The sequence below is a fragment of the Dromaius novaehollandiae genome, chromosome 15 (assembly GCF_036370855.1).
Source record: "Dromaius novaehollandiae isolate bDroNov1 chromosome 15, bDroNov1.hap1, whole genome shotgun sequence".
Classification (NCBI taxonomy): Eukaryota; Metazoa; Chordata; class Aves; order Casuariiformes; family Dromaiidae; genus Dromaius; species Dromaius novaehollandiae.
The window spans coordinates 4,488,328-4,503,355 of NC_088112.1; the positions used below are offsets into that span (position 1 = coordinate 4,488,328).

Below are 15,028 nucleotides of genomic sequence, written 5' to 3' on the forward strand. Positions count from 1 at the left end.
ATAAACAGACAGCTAGAGAGATAGCTTGGGGGACCATAAAACCATAAGTTTCACGGTGCTATTTCCTATGTCGTCACGTAGTCACTTGATGAAAATGTAAACAAGTGGATCATTAGAGTTTGTTATTGCTCTGCGAAGGGATGAAGGAGGTGGAAGGCAGTGCCTTTGCCTCTCCCAGAGTCTCAGGACAGCTGGAGAGTGTAGTAAGCAGCTCAGCAATTTAGTTACTCAAAGCTCTAGTGAAGTTTTTTCTCCTATTCTCTTTAAAGCCAGGTTAACAGACCCTGGAGCTTCGCTGCAGGTTTTCCACCAGGAAGAACCTTCCAGCAAAATGAGCCCATGAGAGCTCAGCAGAAACATAACCCCCTTGGGAGTCATCAGGACTCCACCACAGACAAAGCACAAGGATGCTGAGAGTCACGAGGGTTTGGATTTTCCAGTGAAAACTGCAGGCTCGCCAGGTCCCGCATGGAGGTAAGGGGTTGCACCACCAACGCACACGTCATGCTCTGGGGAGCCAGGCAGGTTGCTCTTGTCCTTGTCTCATCCCTTACTGCACCCAGCTTGCTTTGGAAGGGCTGCAAAGCTGGAAGCATGATTTCCTTTTGGCCTCCATACTTTGTACAAAACATAGCTCAGACGTTCACCCATAAAACAAAACAAACCTTACCTTTCAGTTGGAAGGAAAAGGCACAGACTGAAGAAGCAAAAAGATCTGCAGAACATCTCTGGAGATTATTTCACTGCTCTTCTGTAAGACAGAAAAGAAAAGTAAAACTATGTGGTTTAAGAAAAAATATTTTTAGGGAAGGGGACAGGGAGAAGAAATCGTGCAGAGGCCCAACCACATGTTGTGTGATGTTTAACACTCCCAACACATAGTAACTGCTGCCTTTTCTTTCTAGCTTATGTCATTTTTCAGCACTGTGATACCTTAACACTTTCCACACAGAAGACTAGTGACAATTTGGTTCCTAAGGTCCTTCAAGGCATCAGCAGATCTTAGCTACTACTTTATTTCGGGTAGGGCTTCTCTTCTTTCAGCATGGCATGGCGGTTACCTGATGCTGAGAATGACACCATGGGGAACGGATTTATTAAGCAGAAAAATGTTCAGACAGTTGTTAAAGGTAATTGGACACCAGAGTCACGTGAGACCCTTCCCACAGAAGACAGGTTCGGCATCTTTCAGCCCTGGGATCCACTAAAGAGCTACACAGACCTGCTGTAACTCCACGCTCTGTTAGCTCGTACCTGGGAGAAACCTGTGCTATTAATAGTAACGTTGGCAAGTCACTCGGCATTTGGTACAGGATGAAATCATGCTGCTTTAAATGGGTTTCGTTGACTTTTCTGGGAGTGGAACTGAATCTTGGCTTTTGGCCTGAGGCGTCCACAGCTCTGGGTTTGCCTCAAAGTGGGTGACATGATGATCGGCTGTAACAGTGCTCTAACCCCAGCACTGAAATCATGTTCCTTGCATGTAATGGTGGATCAATTAAACACCTTTCTGTAAGCGTATGGATGGTCATGGCCACACACCTAACATGTTCTGCCAGGGAGCCACTGCAGGAATGGGCCGGTCAGAAAAATGGCACTGCAGAAGCCAAGGTGACCTCGTTACTCAGCCGTCATTAGCTTGAGCTGGAAACACAGCACTGTCCTACCTACTCTACTGGACTATTTAAAGTATACCTCCATGTATGTCAGAGCTTTCAGACAGGTATTGGCAAGGCAACACCATTCTTGGATGGATACAAGCTTTTTTCTTTATTATATTGTTATAATTTGGGAATAACCACGCAAATCTTCAGTCACTGGTGAAAGCAAGATCACTGGCTGTTCCATAGTAGCCTAAATATCACAAGTCTTCCACTTGGTATGGATCCCTCCTGTGGTCACCACAGCCCAGAGGATACACTATCTTCTCAGCTAGTCATACGGCTCTGGTGGGGTGCAATAGGACATCAGCCCTTAAGGCTAGAAAAAGGTCTTTGCTGATACAGAGCCAGTAAAAATAACTGAACATTCGAGTACCAAAAAAGCAGAGCTGTGTAATGAGAATCCCACTGGAGAAAGACAGAATGTTTTTCAAAATAAAATACACACTAATATCTTTCCTAAGTCTGAATTCCTAACAAAGCTTTGCATTTCCAGCACCCTTCCATGAACACAGGGTTCAGATGTTTCCAGACTTTACTAAGTGCTCCTCACTAAAACGTGATCATAGAGGATTAGAGCGGGAAATCATTTACCTGCTCACAGCAACGTTAGACTACAATTTCAGCGAGAAAGAAGAGAGATCAGTCCATTTTAAAGAAGAATTCCTAGGAAGGTGGGATAATTCCACAAAGTAGCATTTGGTTAAAAGTACAAGAATTAATGAATTTCACCTTACAAAACCTTTACAAGTCTGCATTACTGTTAGGATGTTCTTTTCTCATGGTTTGAGAGATGTTACCTTCAGATAAAACTCACCGAATCAGCACCCTCATTTTCTGGAGCACGAACAGGCGCTGTGGCCCAAAACAGCCAGTGTCAGCTCAGGGTGGCATAATCAAAGGCCTACAAAGGCCAAAGGTTACTACCGGAATGACATTACATTTGGCTTCTTCAGGTCCCTGGATAAACCAGTTCTTATTTTACTGTCCACAGCAAAAAATAAGGTAGAAAATTCATATGCATCAATTTTGCTCGGGAGCCGTGGTGGGGAGCACGGAGTGCTAGCATTTTGGTGTGTCAAAACAAGGTTCTAACAATTTTATCCTCTCTGATCTTAGTTACAAAGACCTTATTTTGAAGACAGCAAGCCAAATTCTATTTATTCTGATAACTGAATAATGGATGGAAACATCTTATGAGGTAAAAAGCCTTCTTGGGACCCTGTTATGTCTGCAGTTAACCAAAGTGAAATGTGCCCGGAAACGTGTGCTAGCAGTGTCTAGCAAAGACAGATGGAAACAAACCAACTTGGATAAATTTACAGCTCCTACCGCGACCAACGGCATTGAACTACACAGTCTCAATTTCTCTGTGCCTCTGTTGATCCTCTGCCAAACAAGGAAAATCTTATTTTCCTCCTTCAGAGGACTGCTGTGAAGATGAATACATCAAGGACTGAGAGGCAGTGAAAGGATGATCTGTAAGTACCTAAGACAGCTAGAAACTTCGCATACCAATTTACTTATGGGCACCAGAAGGGTGACACCGGTGCTCAGAACTGAATATAACAAGGCATTTCCTTACTATTTATTGAACTACGTCAAGACAGAGGAGCACCAAAGCTGTTGGGCTATGATTCTCGTCAGAGCCCAGGAATTCCAGTATGCCACTCAATGCCATTGCCATCCTGCTTTTACAGTCCAGGAGCCTTGATCAGAGATTATGAACCTCATTAGTACAATGTGGTGGGAAGATATGATTGTAGGAATGTGTATTCACATTTCTTTTTTCAGTAAATGATTTTCGTCGACTCTAACAGAAAAAAAAAAAAAACCTTAGGCACCGTTTAATTGGGACTTTTTCTTCTATGGTCAGTGAAAGCACAAGAGAGGCAATACTAGAACCACAGAAGTCATAAATGCAATGCTGATGCAACTGATAGAGAGAACTTCCAGCTCTAAAGATATGTGAAAATCATTCATTGTGCAGACTCATAGATAATGAAAACTGTGAGAATTTAATAGCTCACTCATTCAGCTCCATGTTCTTCCTATTGACTGTGAAAATTATACAAAGATGGAAGTATTGCAGAAAAACAGATCCAACCAGAATCTAAGTGATTAGGCCTGTGTTTGCTTCCAGAGAAGTTAATGAAATAATGCTTATTTACACCAGCCAACAACAGCACACAACAGCAGTATGCATCTCTACTACAGCTCAGTCCACACTGCCTTAATCCTGCTATATTCCTCTTTGAGAGGGTGGGAAGAGTGAAAACACAAAAGGAGGAAAATTGTTGGCAGTTGCAAAAATTCAGTTTATAGGGAAGAGGGTGAGAGGTGATATAAAAAATGTACCCTCTCACCCTACAGGGTCTGAAACGGTATCCAGGCTCCTCGACACTAATGGAAGCGTAGCTAATGGTGGCAGGCTCCTTCGTGTCGAGCAGTAATTAACACGGAGGGAAGCCAGCCCAAACCACTGCAGTCCTGCGTTACCTCCCACTTAACATCCAAATCACTGCCTGGGCAAGAAAATCAGCATATTCTCTGATTTTCTAGAGGCCGATAGCATCCTAATGCCTGGCAATGGGAGCACTTTTGTGTGGGTCTAAAAAAACTGCCCAGAAACCCAAAACCCATATGGCAAGTTTACTAAGGTTCAGGTAATAACTCACAGGGTCAAATTTTACCAGCACCAAATAGCTATGACTGCAAAATATTCCACCCATGCACCCATATGTAAGAAAAAACAACTTGGCTAGAGAAGGATATAGAAAACAAAATAAACACTAAATGTAACCTGTTTCTATTTCAATTTGCCCATTTAAGCATTGCCCCTATTTATAACACAAAGCAAAGACTTTCCTTATGAACTTGGGCACGATCTGCTCCATCTTATTTCACTTACACCCAAAGAGAAATCCCCCTTCGCAAGCCAAACACGAGGAAGATACTGTGTTGGCATTTTAGGGCAACCAGTTTCACTGGTTTCTCAGGTGCTTTCATTCCCGGGACAAGATCTGGCAGTGTCACCTGAGGGAGCTGATCTTCACCTCAAGCGTTGGGTTCACCTTGTGCAAGGATAGCAAAAGTTATCCCTAGCCAACAGGACCAGCTTGCCGGAGACCCTGCGGTGGGCAGAGCCAGAGCCTCCCCACGGCCGCGCACGAGAGGGTAACCCTCCGGGAGACCATATCAGCACAGCACCATCAGGAGCTGCCCCAGCTCAAGATGGCCTCGTGGCTGCAAGCAGCCACACGGTCCTGTGCCAAGATGCTTTTGGCTACTGGCATCAGTGGAAGAGCTGCCAAATATAATTAGAAAATGATTAAAGTGAGCAACATCATACACCCTGCGATCAGACTTGACTGGCTTTGTAGATAAATATCCATTTATCTAGAAGAGATTTTGAAATACAATCTCTCTCTCTCATTTTTTTTTTAAATGTTTCCTTCCCCAAACCCCAGCCAGCCTGAACGGACAGTAGCCGTCCAATCTCGAAAGCAACCTGCCATGGGGATGTGGGTGAGCAGGGCTTGTAAGGAAAGGTTCACAGAGTGACTTTCCTCACACTTGACACAGGAGAGTCAGGTATTCTGACCATTTATTATGAAAGCTGTTCAAATTTTAACCTAATGGCCAAACTAAGGGATTGTGAAAAGCTTTGATTTTCATAGTTGATCTGAAACCAGTTTCCTCTCAACATTAACTTGGAAAAATTGTGGGGATTTTTTTGTTTTTAACTTTACAGCTTGTTCTTCCCAGAACAACTGTTTAATTTCTATCTTTTTAATTTTTTAATGTTGAAAATCTATTTTGGCAGGCCAGGAGCAGCTGGAGCCAGGAAAAAGTCTGGAGCAAGTACAAGGAAAGGAACGGAGTTAGAGCAGGGACACATTTATGCATATGTAACATCAGTATGCAAGCCAGTCTTCCTGGAAGCCTTAGCTAGTTGACACTCAAATCAATTTATACAGAACTAATCACATTAGGACAGAACCAAAGAGCGAGCAGGATCCTGCCATGTGTCAACAGATACAAGAGCTCACTCTTTGGCTGGTCAGGAAAAAACGGGATGGTCGAGGTGGACGTAGGGAAAGGGGGTGGGAGAAGGCAGAGGCTGCACCCGCATGCGGAAGCAGGGAACAGCGCTGGAGGAAAGTGGGCACAGGCTTTCAGTGACTCATTAAATTGCTGAAAATAGACCTGCCGGCAGTGGGAGGGAGAGGGACCCAAATGGTTTGTAACTATGGACCAGTTGTGGCAAATTATTTTGGCAGAAAAAGTAGGACAGGCAGAAATTTGAAAGCACTAGCACACACACACACACACACACACATATATATTTCTTAATCCAATGCTTAGTTTGGAAGTACCACCAATGTGATACTGTTGAAATGAAGTGTTTCTGATTTTTAGCTTCAAAATCTTTTTTTTTTTTTTTTTTTTTTTTGCTTCTGATATTTTCTGAATAGAAAAAGGAAATTGAGAAAACAAAGTGCGTTAAATAACAGAAAGTGAAACAAAGCACATCATTTGGGGCTGAAAGGAATGGCTCATGTTGACTTGGGCCTTTGATGTTTTTCTATTTAGTCAGAACAGCAAAAAGTTTCTATTTTGCTTAGAACTGAACCTGTTTTTTTTCCCGACTGCTTTCTCTGCTTGAGAAAATCCAAATTCAACCAGCTTGCTTAGTAGCTTGGCCAAATCTAGAAGGTCATTTTTGGCCCATTTTGTCTGGAAGGGCAGAAGGTGCATTCAGAAGCGGTGGCACTGGCCCCAGGAAGGCACCAGCCAGCCCAGCGCTGAGACCTAGCTTTGCAGTGACAGAGATAAGCTTTTTTTTAAATCATGCTCTTGGTTTTCCCTTGCCTCGAGCGCTTACCTGGAATCAGGGGCAGTTAAATGAGAGACTTCATGGTGCTCGTAGAAATCCTTCAAGAACTTCTGTGAAGTTCTGTTCTTGGTAACAAATAGCTCGTTTCCGTTCGTGGCAACGTCGTTGCGTCACGTGGAGAATCACCTTTCAATTCCGGCAACAGCAGGAGGTGCCGGGGCCAGCGGCCAAGGCTGCGGGCAGCTTGCAGCACGCCTGGCGTGCACCCAACGGCGCGTGCTCCCCGCAAGCCCCCGGCTACAAACCAACATGGAGCAGCTTCACAAGCCAGAGCCCAAGTGCGATGCCGTACGTGCTGGTGCCCTGAGTGGTTCAGGCACTTCCACACGCTGGCTTTGCATACAGCACTACCGTTCGTTCACATCAGCGCGAGAAAGAGGAGCACCAGGCCTACGACTTATACGACACCTCAAAAAATTGCAGGCCTGATTCTTGTCCCATTCATTCCCAAGAAAGGCAGAAGTAACTCCAACATACTGTACATATATATTTTATATTCCATCCTCATATGAAGAATGTTAGAATGTTTAAATCATGCCTAAGTAATGCATTTTTCTTTCCAAGATGTTAAGCTCTTATCCTTCAAGCTACTGTGGGAAGTTACCGCTTGTGCTCACAGCAGCCTGCTCGGCACTGGTACACGGGGCTGCCTGCAGCTTGCAGGACGGAGCTCCTTAGATACAGGCGGAAAGTCTTAAATTTTATCAAAATGAAAGTTTCTGAGATTCACTTACATGAAACAAATTCTTCTTCCAAAGTGTCAAGTTTGGCTTCTGTTTGGCCAATTCACTTACTCTGCCTGAGCAAATATGAGGTATAGAAAACTTAAAACAATTACAATTTTATACAGAAATTTATCATGCTCCTCCGGGCAGCTCTTCCACCCGCTTTGCTCCAACAGCAGATATCCTACCTCCAGCTCTAATCAAGACCTGCCTGCAACAGTCAAGCTGCCCGTGCTCAGGTGCATGGTGCAGTTATTTCAGAGCACGGGCTGCGCTCACACAGCAAACCTGCCCCCTGCCACCAGCTGCAAGACGTTCATCTCCCCTCCGAGAGCTCACGAGCCCAGCAATGGGGCTTTGCATGACTTTGCTCTTGCCTAGCCAGCCCCGACCTTGTAACCCTGTGTACACAGTCCCTCCCACCTCACCCGTTTGCTTCGCCGAGTCTCCTCTGCTGCCTCTGTGCAGGCACTTAATGGGAGACGTGATTATTCTTGTACCTCTCATTTAACTCCCTCCTGGGACACAACATGCACCTTGAGACCCTTCCAAACTGCGTATGAAGAACTGGGTAAAGACCCATCGCATTAACAACAAATAAAGCAAAGGTGCTTAACTGAATGCTCTGCTCAGTGCTGGCTGCACTAGAGGAGGAAACGGGGGCAAAAAAAGGTAATTACCACGGAAAGGTTCCCACGTGAATAGCACTGGGAAAGAATGAGATTGTGTCATTCAGACAGAAAAAGAGTTTGAGGGGCACAAAAGAAAAAATAATGGAATACATGGAGAAAACATGTGAGGCATTTTGTTTCTAATTAGTCTCACGCTGTACCAGCCCAAGGGCACAGTGGATAGACTGAAAGGCAACTCTTTTACAGCAGACGCACACACAAAAAAATATTCCTAGCCAGGAAGTCCGCAGTGAAAGTGTGGAAGTTTTTCTCAGAAGCTTCCAAGGAGCTTTTTCTCAGAAGCTTCTCACCGAGCATCGCCCTCCCTTGCTGGGACGCTGGTCCTGGCCCACCAGGCTCGGCAACGCCGGATCGGGACGGGGAGAGGACACAAAGCCATCCAAAGAAGGGAATAAGGACGAAGAGAGATGCCAGCAACTCATCAACCGAAGGCTTGACAACACACTGACAAATGAGTACGTAGGAAAAAATCCCTGACTGTGCCCCAAGGAGCATAGTTCAGACATAATCCTTCATCTCGTGTATATATATTAGTCTGAATTTCTGCAGGGTAGTGCAACATTGCTCGCCACAGCAAGCGTTAAGGAAAACCAGGCCACATAACATCCCAAACGCCTCCACAGACCATTCTTCACCCACAAGTTTATTTTGCTGTTGCAGCCAGCACAGCCTAAACCGCGCTGTGACTGCACGGCCTTCCATGCCACATTCATTTTTCTCAATAAATATTCAATATCCACAATGAAGCCATGCGCACAGAGCCACCAAGCACTAGCGTTTGACTTGGAGCAGAAATGAGCTTCTGGTAGATGTATTCTTTTACATAACTTATTGCATTAAGAGGAATAATTTATACATGAATAAATAAAAGCTTATACTCAAAGCCAGTGAGCATACCCACAGTACTGCACTGCAGCTGCCTGTGAATTTAGCCTTCTTTATACCACTTTTATAGCTGCCACAATGCTTCGGCATGGCCAGGTTATCTGGCTGGGAACGAGGGGCAGGCTGGTCCCCACGCCATTATTAACTCTGGGACCTTGCAGATGCCAAGAGCTTGTTACAGGGGAAAAACTCACCTCTGGAGGGTAATTAGAAGTAGACACAGTACCTGTAAACAAACTATGACTTACCTGCCCACAGTAGTTGGCTCTAAGAAAACTAGATTTGAACCAAAGCCCTCCTCCTGCTCTAGGACCTGCCGCCGGGCTCGGGGGGTTTAAGCTGCCCTGCATTTAGGCTCGGGAAAAATCATCTCCTGCAGGAGTAGCCTGGCTTTTACCCACTTCAGCCTAGCTTTAACCCAAATACCCTAAAGGTAGTTGCCTGAGATGTCACGTGGCCTCCTCTCCTCTGTGCTGCTTGTAATGTAAGCCGATACCTTCCGGCAGGATGACCTCACATGGATCAGCTCAGGTGGAGAAGACATTGTAAAGCCAAGATGGCTATTTCTATCCAGCCATCTACCTGCAGACAGCCCACCACATCCTACCATGGAGAAATCAAGGTATCAAGAGGTCAAGCTATTTGTCCTTTAATTTTAATTAATAAAGATAGGAATATCAGGATGAGCAAACCTCCTTCAGAATACGGAGCAACATCTCCTGGCTCGGATCAGCTCCTGCTTTTACACGAAAAATCTTTGGGAAATTCTGCCGGCCACCAGACTTGCGTAGGCACGGGAGGTTATCGAGCACAACCCCTGCGCCGCGCTCCCAGCCCAGGAGCGGGCAGCAGCAGCCACCCTGCAGGCTCGCGCTCTTATTTCCTTCCCATTTCATTTATATCTATTTGCCCAGTAGCCAAAACACCTGCCCGCCCAGAGTCAAGATGCAGCCCTGTGGCAGGCATCGGACCGCAGAGCGCTGGCTTTATTTAAAATAATCCTTCACATGAGTGATCATCAATAACTGCTAACCTACTCCCTAAAAGACACAGATCAATTGACAGAGTATTATAATCCCTTAAAATATTAATGCCCTATCAGGGAGACAATTTCACTGGGCCTAGAGACTCTTCCATTATTAGAAATTATGCCCCAGCCTTAAATAAATTAACTCAATAAATGTCTTAGCATGAATACAAATTCATGCTTAGGGCTTGCAAATAAAATGATTTAGAGCTGTTCTCTAAGGAAAGATGAGGTGGTTAACTTGCAAAAGAGGAAGGGCTACCATATTCATTGATCTTTTATTTTAAATGGATTTTCTTTTTTTCTTTTTTTTTTTAAACTGAAGGCATCCCTTTTGGAAGGGTGGTGGGCGGGGAAGTCTTCGGAAAATTAAGTTATTACATTTTCTTACATTGCACTGCATGGTTTCAGCTTTCAGATATACGCTCGGCTCCACAGGCGCCCACTGGCACGTGAGTGGCTCCGGGAGCCCCCAGGCTCCCTCGAGAAGCTGCCCACACTCCTGCGAGGCCCCGAGCCCATCGGCAACAGGCTTCCAAACCTGAAAAACCGCTTTTATGCTATAGATATCTCAGTTGGCCATTATTCAGCGTTAGCTAGCCTAAGTAACACTTAGCATGTCTATTCTCGGCATCAAGGGTGCACTACAGAAGAAGTTACCGAGTCCTACCAGCACACCACTGCTTTCCAACCTGGCCTCAGGTCACCAGCCATCAACCACACCACATAAAAAGCTCGAGGCCCAACACAGGCCTGGTTAATTCAGTGGGAGTCTCTCAGCTTGCCAGCCCCAATCTGCTAGCTACATATGCTTAAAATACCCCGCGGTTCACAGGGCAACTCTTGCAGCCTTTTAAGTCAGTGAAGTTGCGGGCTGAGCAGGCATCGGTAACTTCAGCATCACGCAAAGCACATGCGCGCCCATTAATCATCCCAAGCCTTTGCCCTCCGCGTATCGATGCATCGACTGTAGCCACGTGGCAGCCAATGCTGCTGCGCTTTGCTAGAGCCGTATTTCATGCCACGGGCCCCTGACGCTTCACGAGCGGCTCTGCAGTCCTGCAACCTGCTAGGAAGCGCCACAGCTCGCTAGAGGAAGACCCAGCAGCAGCGGGGCAACGCCTCGGCGCGTAGGCACGCTCCTGCTGCTTGCACCTCCGGCCACAGGTTTGGCCATCGGAGATGTTTCCCACATACACACACATTGCCCTTTTTGTGCACTGCTGTAAATGCATGGCTTTAGAAACCAGTTTTTTCAGTTCAGCACGATCTCTTTGGCTGCACGTACGTCCCTCAGGACAAGGCAGCCCTGGCCTGGTGGCTGCCAAAGCAAGGAGAGGGCTGGGCAGCACCACACAGCCCACAGTCCTGCCTGGTATCAGCCTCCCAATGTCCCTGAACGCCTGAGGGATGCATAACGCGGTGTCCAGACAGCAGAAAGAGGCACATCTGGGCTTGTGCTGCAGGGAAACAGCCCCGAGAGCATGCCCGAAATTCCTCCCTGCCTCCTCCGCTCAAAGCACGGTGCAAAAACACTCTCCTTCCTCAGACAACCCAGTTACATCGATGCAACCTGCAGGCAACAACTGACAGGAATACTACAAGAGGAGAAAGCCTCCGTCGCTTCTCTATGCTCAGGTATTGATTTGACGAGGTTTTGCATGTTGATACCGAACGCCCTGTTTTCTCCGTGAAGAGCTCACCTGACCACTTCTCAGCCCCAGCTTACCAAGGTCACTGCATCTCTCAAAAGTGGATGCAAAGTTTCCAGTTCCTACTTTTTAATTCATACATACTAAAATACATGAAAAAATGTGGTTCCTAACAGCAAAACACACACAAAAGACACAAAGCAGGATGAAAAAACAGCCACTCTAACCCACTGATTGCACCTGACTGAATCAGAAAGGTTTGCAGAAGAGGCCACAGGTTCAACAGGCTACTTTTTGTTTAGATGCAGAGAAATTTCATCAAAAGCCAGCCGCAGAGCCCTGACCAGCAGCGCAGCGCACGAGCGGGTGCTCCTGCTGGGGACCGTTCCATGTCACGAGCGTGACAGTTCTCTGACACGCTGCCTGCTGCAGCGGGCACGAGCGCAGCGCGAACACCACCGGCGGGAGACACCGCGGGGGCAGCCGAGGCCGTGCCCTGGCACCTCTTGCAAAGCTTCCTACCTGTAACTGTGCTTCCTAGCACCGTCGCGGCTCGGGATAAGTACAGTCCCGGCTTTCAGGCTTGTGGCTGACCACTTGCCTAAGCACCACCACGCAGGGAGGGCCGCTTACGCCCTCCCGTTATCCCAGCGATAACACAGTTGAAAGCAATCTGGAGGAAAAGCAAGGTTTGCAAGCTCTCCGCAGGTGCCCTCCCGCCACCCACCCGGCCCTGGGCACCTGCTGCCGCTCCGCTGCCGGCCTCGGCTGCCCGCTGGGCTCCGCTCTGCCGCCGCTCTGCCGCCGCGCCCCGCCGCCCCGCGCGTCCTGCCTTAATAGGCTGCTGGGCCGGCGGCGAGAGGGAGGGACGCGTTATCGGCGCCCATCTGGCAGCGCCGCGTGCTTGCTGCTCCGGCCCTGCCTCGCCAAAGCAGGATTAACGGCTCGGCGGAGCACGCAGATAAATCAAGCCGCCCGGGCCGCGCTCGTCCTCCGCGAGGCCGCCGCCTGCTCCTGGTGGCTCGAAGCTGGCAGCAACACCGCTCTCCCCTGTGGCGAGGGCCGGGCGCTCGCCTGCAGCCGGGAAGGCGGCCGGCGCTCCCAGCCGCGCCGGAGAAGGCCACCGCGCGCCTCCCCGGAAACCCGGGGCGCCGGCACTGCGGCCGGTTACGCCCTTCTGCCCTGAGCCCACCCGCGAGACGGGCTTTCTGAACAGCTTTTTTCCCAAAATAAACGCACGAGAGGATTGAAAAGGAGGCAGAAAAGCCGTATGCCGAAAAAAGAAACGTCACCTCAGGCTGCAGGCTTATTTACGGCAAACTCCGGGGCTTGGCGACAGTGTCTACAGCAACGGGGAAAATAAAACAGGGAATCGTTACCGGCGCGCTTGTTTTGGGCGAAACGATAGAGCAAACGCAGCCCCGAGCGAGGCTCCTCGGGCTGCGCCACGGCTGCTGCGCACCTGCGTTTTTTCACCCAACACAACAAATCCGGGAGGGTGACGCTCTCTTCCCAGCCCCCTTCGCGTCCGCCCGGGGCGCAGCCCTGCCCCACGGCCACTGCTCCATCCCTGCATCACCCTGCAGCCACGTTCGCCCCCGCTCTAGGAAAGCGGTGGTGGGACCAGGGACCTGCCGTAAATCTGAACAACAAAGGCCCGCGAGATGTAATCGGTGCTGGCAATATTTTTTCCCTGACTGATACAAAGCTGATCCAACACAGCGATTTTTTTCCACCCTTTAAAGCGTTCTTCATCAGTTAAGCAGAAAACAAACAGCCGGCCACCTCTCCTGGCCCCAACGCAAACCTCATCCTCCATCCTGCAGCCGGCAGCTAGGAGCAGCCGGCGGGGCTCCCCCAGCAAAGCTGCACGCAGCAGAGACCTGGCGCTGGGCACTGCCAAGAGACCGGCATGCAAACAGCCACCAAACAACTCCCTATAAAAAAAGAAAAAACCTTTTCATTGCAAATCGGTGCTGGTCTCTCAGGATGGGCCACTCTCCTCTCCTGGCGCCGTGAGCCCGCACTGGGCTTTGCCCCGGTGCCCGGCCGAGGAGAGGTGGCTCCCCGATGCCACGGCACTTGAGCATCCCTCCTGGAAAACGGGAAAAACGCCAGGGGTGGGAGCCGATGAGCGGTGTCAGAGGTTAGGAGATCACGCGTCTGCATCACTTTGAGAAACTCCTTGATCTCTCCCCGAGTTGCCCATATGAAAAACAGGGATAATAGCTATTCGCCCCATCTCCCAGGGACGTTTGAAGATGAAGATACGTGGAAACGTGTTTTTCTCTTGCTTTTCTCTTCTTCTGACTTTCAGTCACTGGGTTTTAGTGTTCTTCTCCTCTGGCAAGCTGAAGGGCCAGTTAAATCCAGGTGTCCCTTTGGCCTTGGAAAAGGATCCTGACTGACTCATGGAAGTCACCGCAGCGCACTCGTCAGAACGGGATCTGCGGGCGGCAGCAGGGGGGTCCCGGGCAGTGCAGCGGCGATGGCAGCAGGGCACCCGGGGCGGCTCTCGGCCGGCCGTGGCAGCCCAGCGCCGAGCCCTCGTCCAAATCTGACCCAGCGCTGTAAATCATTCATGGCTAAGCTATTTGCTAGAAAATACCTTCCAGGTTCCAGATGCTCTGTTAAAAACATTCAATGCTAACAACAAATGCCCAGGCACCAACATCTGAGCAGGTCTGATGGGCTGATCCTTCTGATGGGCTCATCCTTCTGACGCTTGCACCAAACAAACACTTGCAGCAGGAATGAAAGTCCTGGACTGGTACCAGGCATGTTTCATTTTTCTAATCCCAAACCCTCTGTTTAATTATTTCCATTATGATGTTGCCTGTTACAACCTGAAAGTATTACTTTATCTGTGCGCACATCAGCACCCAATGTCCATGCCTAGATTTTCATACCTTTTTCTAGCTGCACTTTATAGCTAAAGAATACACTGGAAAAGTAAGAAAGGTCAGTGTAACCTCTTGTCAGACACATGAGTGAGTTTTGGAACAGGCAATTAACTGGACGCTCGGTTTCAGGTGTACAGTATTTTGTTATTAACTCAGATTAACGGATAGTTGTGCTGTAATCTTTGGCCAAAACTCTTAAATGACAAAATATATAACCCATCCACATAAATGCCTGCACCCATCACAAGCTGGGGTGGTTATTTTAACTGACACTAGTAAGTACCTGTTACTGCTGGAAAGCGTTGCACATTTTTATGTTGATGGGATGAAATACACTGAGACAGTAGACCAGACGAAGATGTACATACAGACCAGCTGAAGTTAGCAGTAGTTTCTGGACTGCATGTTCACGTGAAGAAAGGTCATCTCTAATGGTAGTGCATGTTTTGGGGAACTGTTTTGAATACCATAAACATACAAGAACAAGCAAAGGTGCTCAATTTTTTTAAATAAAGAACTAACTTTCTTTCCCCAAGAAGGATTTAGGCCTATATTGGCATATTGCTTTCTTCCAAAGGGGAAA

The 15,028-nt window shown here is 48.0% G+C and overlaps 1 protein-coding gene across 5 annotated transcripts in view; it reads right to left on the minus strand.

Moving 5' to 3' along the window:
- Window positions 1-12,961, minus strand: part of GABRP (gamma-aminobutyric acid type A receptor subunit pi) — a 31,105-nt gene extending 18,144 nt beyond the window's left edge. The window contains exons 1-2 of one of the 5 annotated variants that reach the window (XM_026098468.2): window positions 12,835-12,961; window positions 671-751 (exon numbers count right to left, since the gene is read on the minus strand). In XM_026098468.2, the coding sequence (XP_025954253.1) occupies window positions 671-726 (56 nt within the window). In that variant the 5' untranslated portion in view covers window positions 727-751; window positions 12,835-12,961. Of the gene's footprint in view, window positions 1-670; window positions 752-933; window positions 1,139-6,549; window positions 7,655-12,283; window positions 12,689-12,834 lie in introns of those variants that run through there. The other 4 variants (XM_026098466.2, XM_026098467.2, XM_026098469.2 and 1 more) reach the window with 4 other exon arrangements.
- Window positions 12,962-15,028: the final 2,067 nt, after the last annotated feature.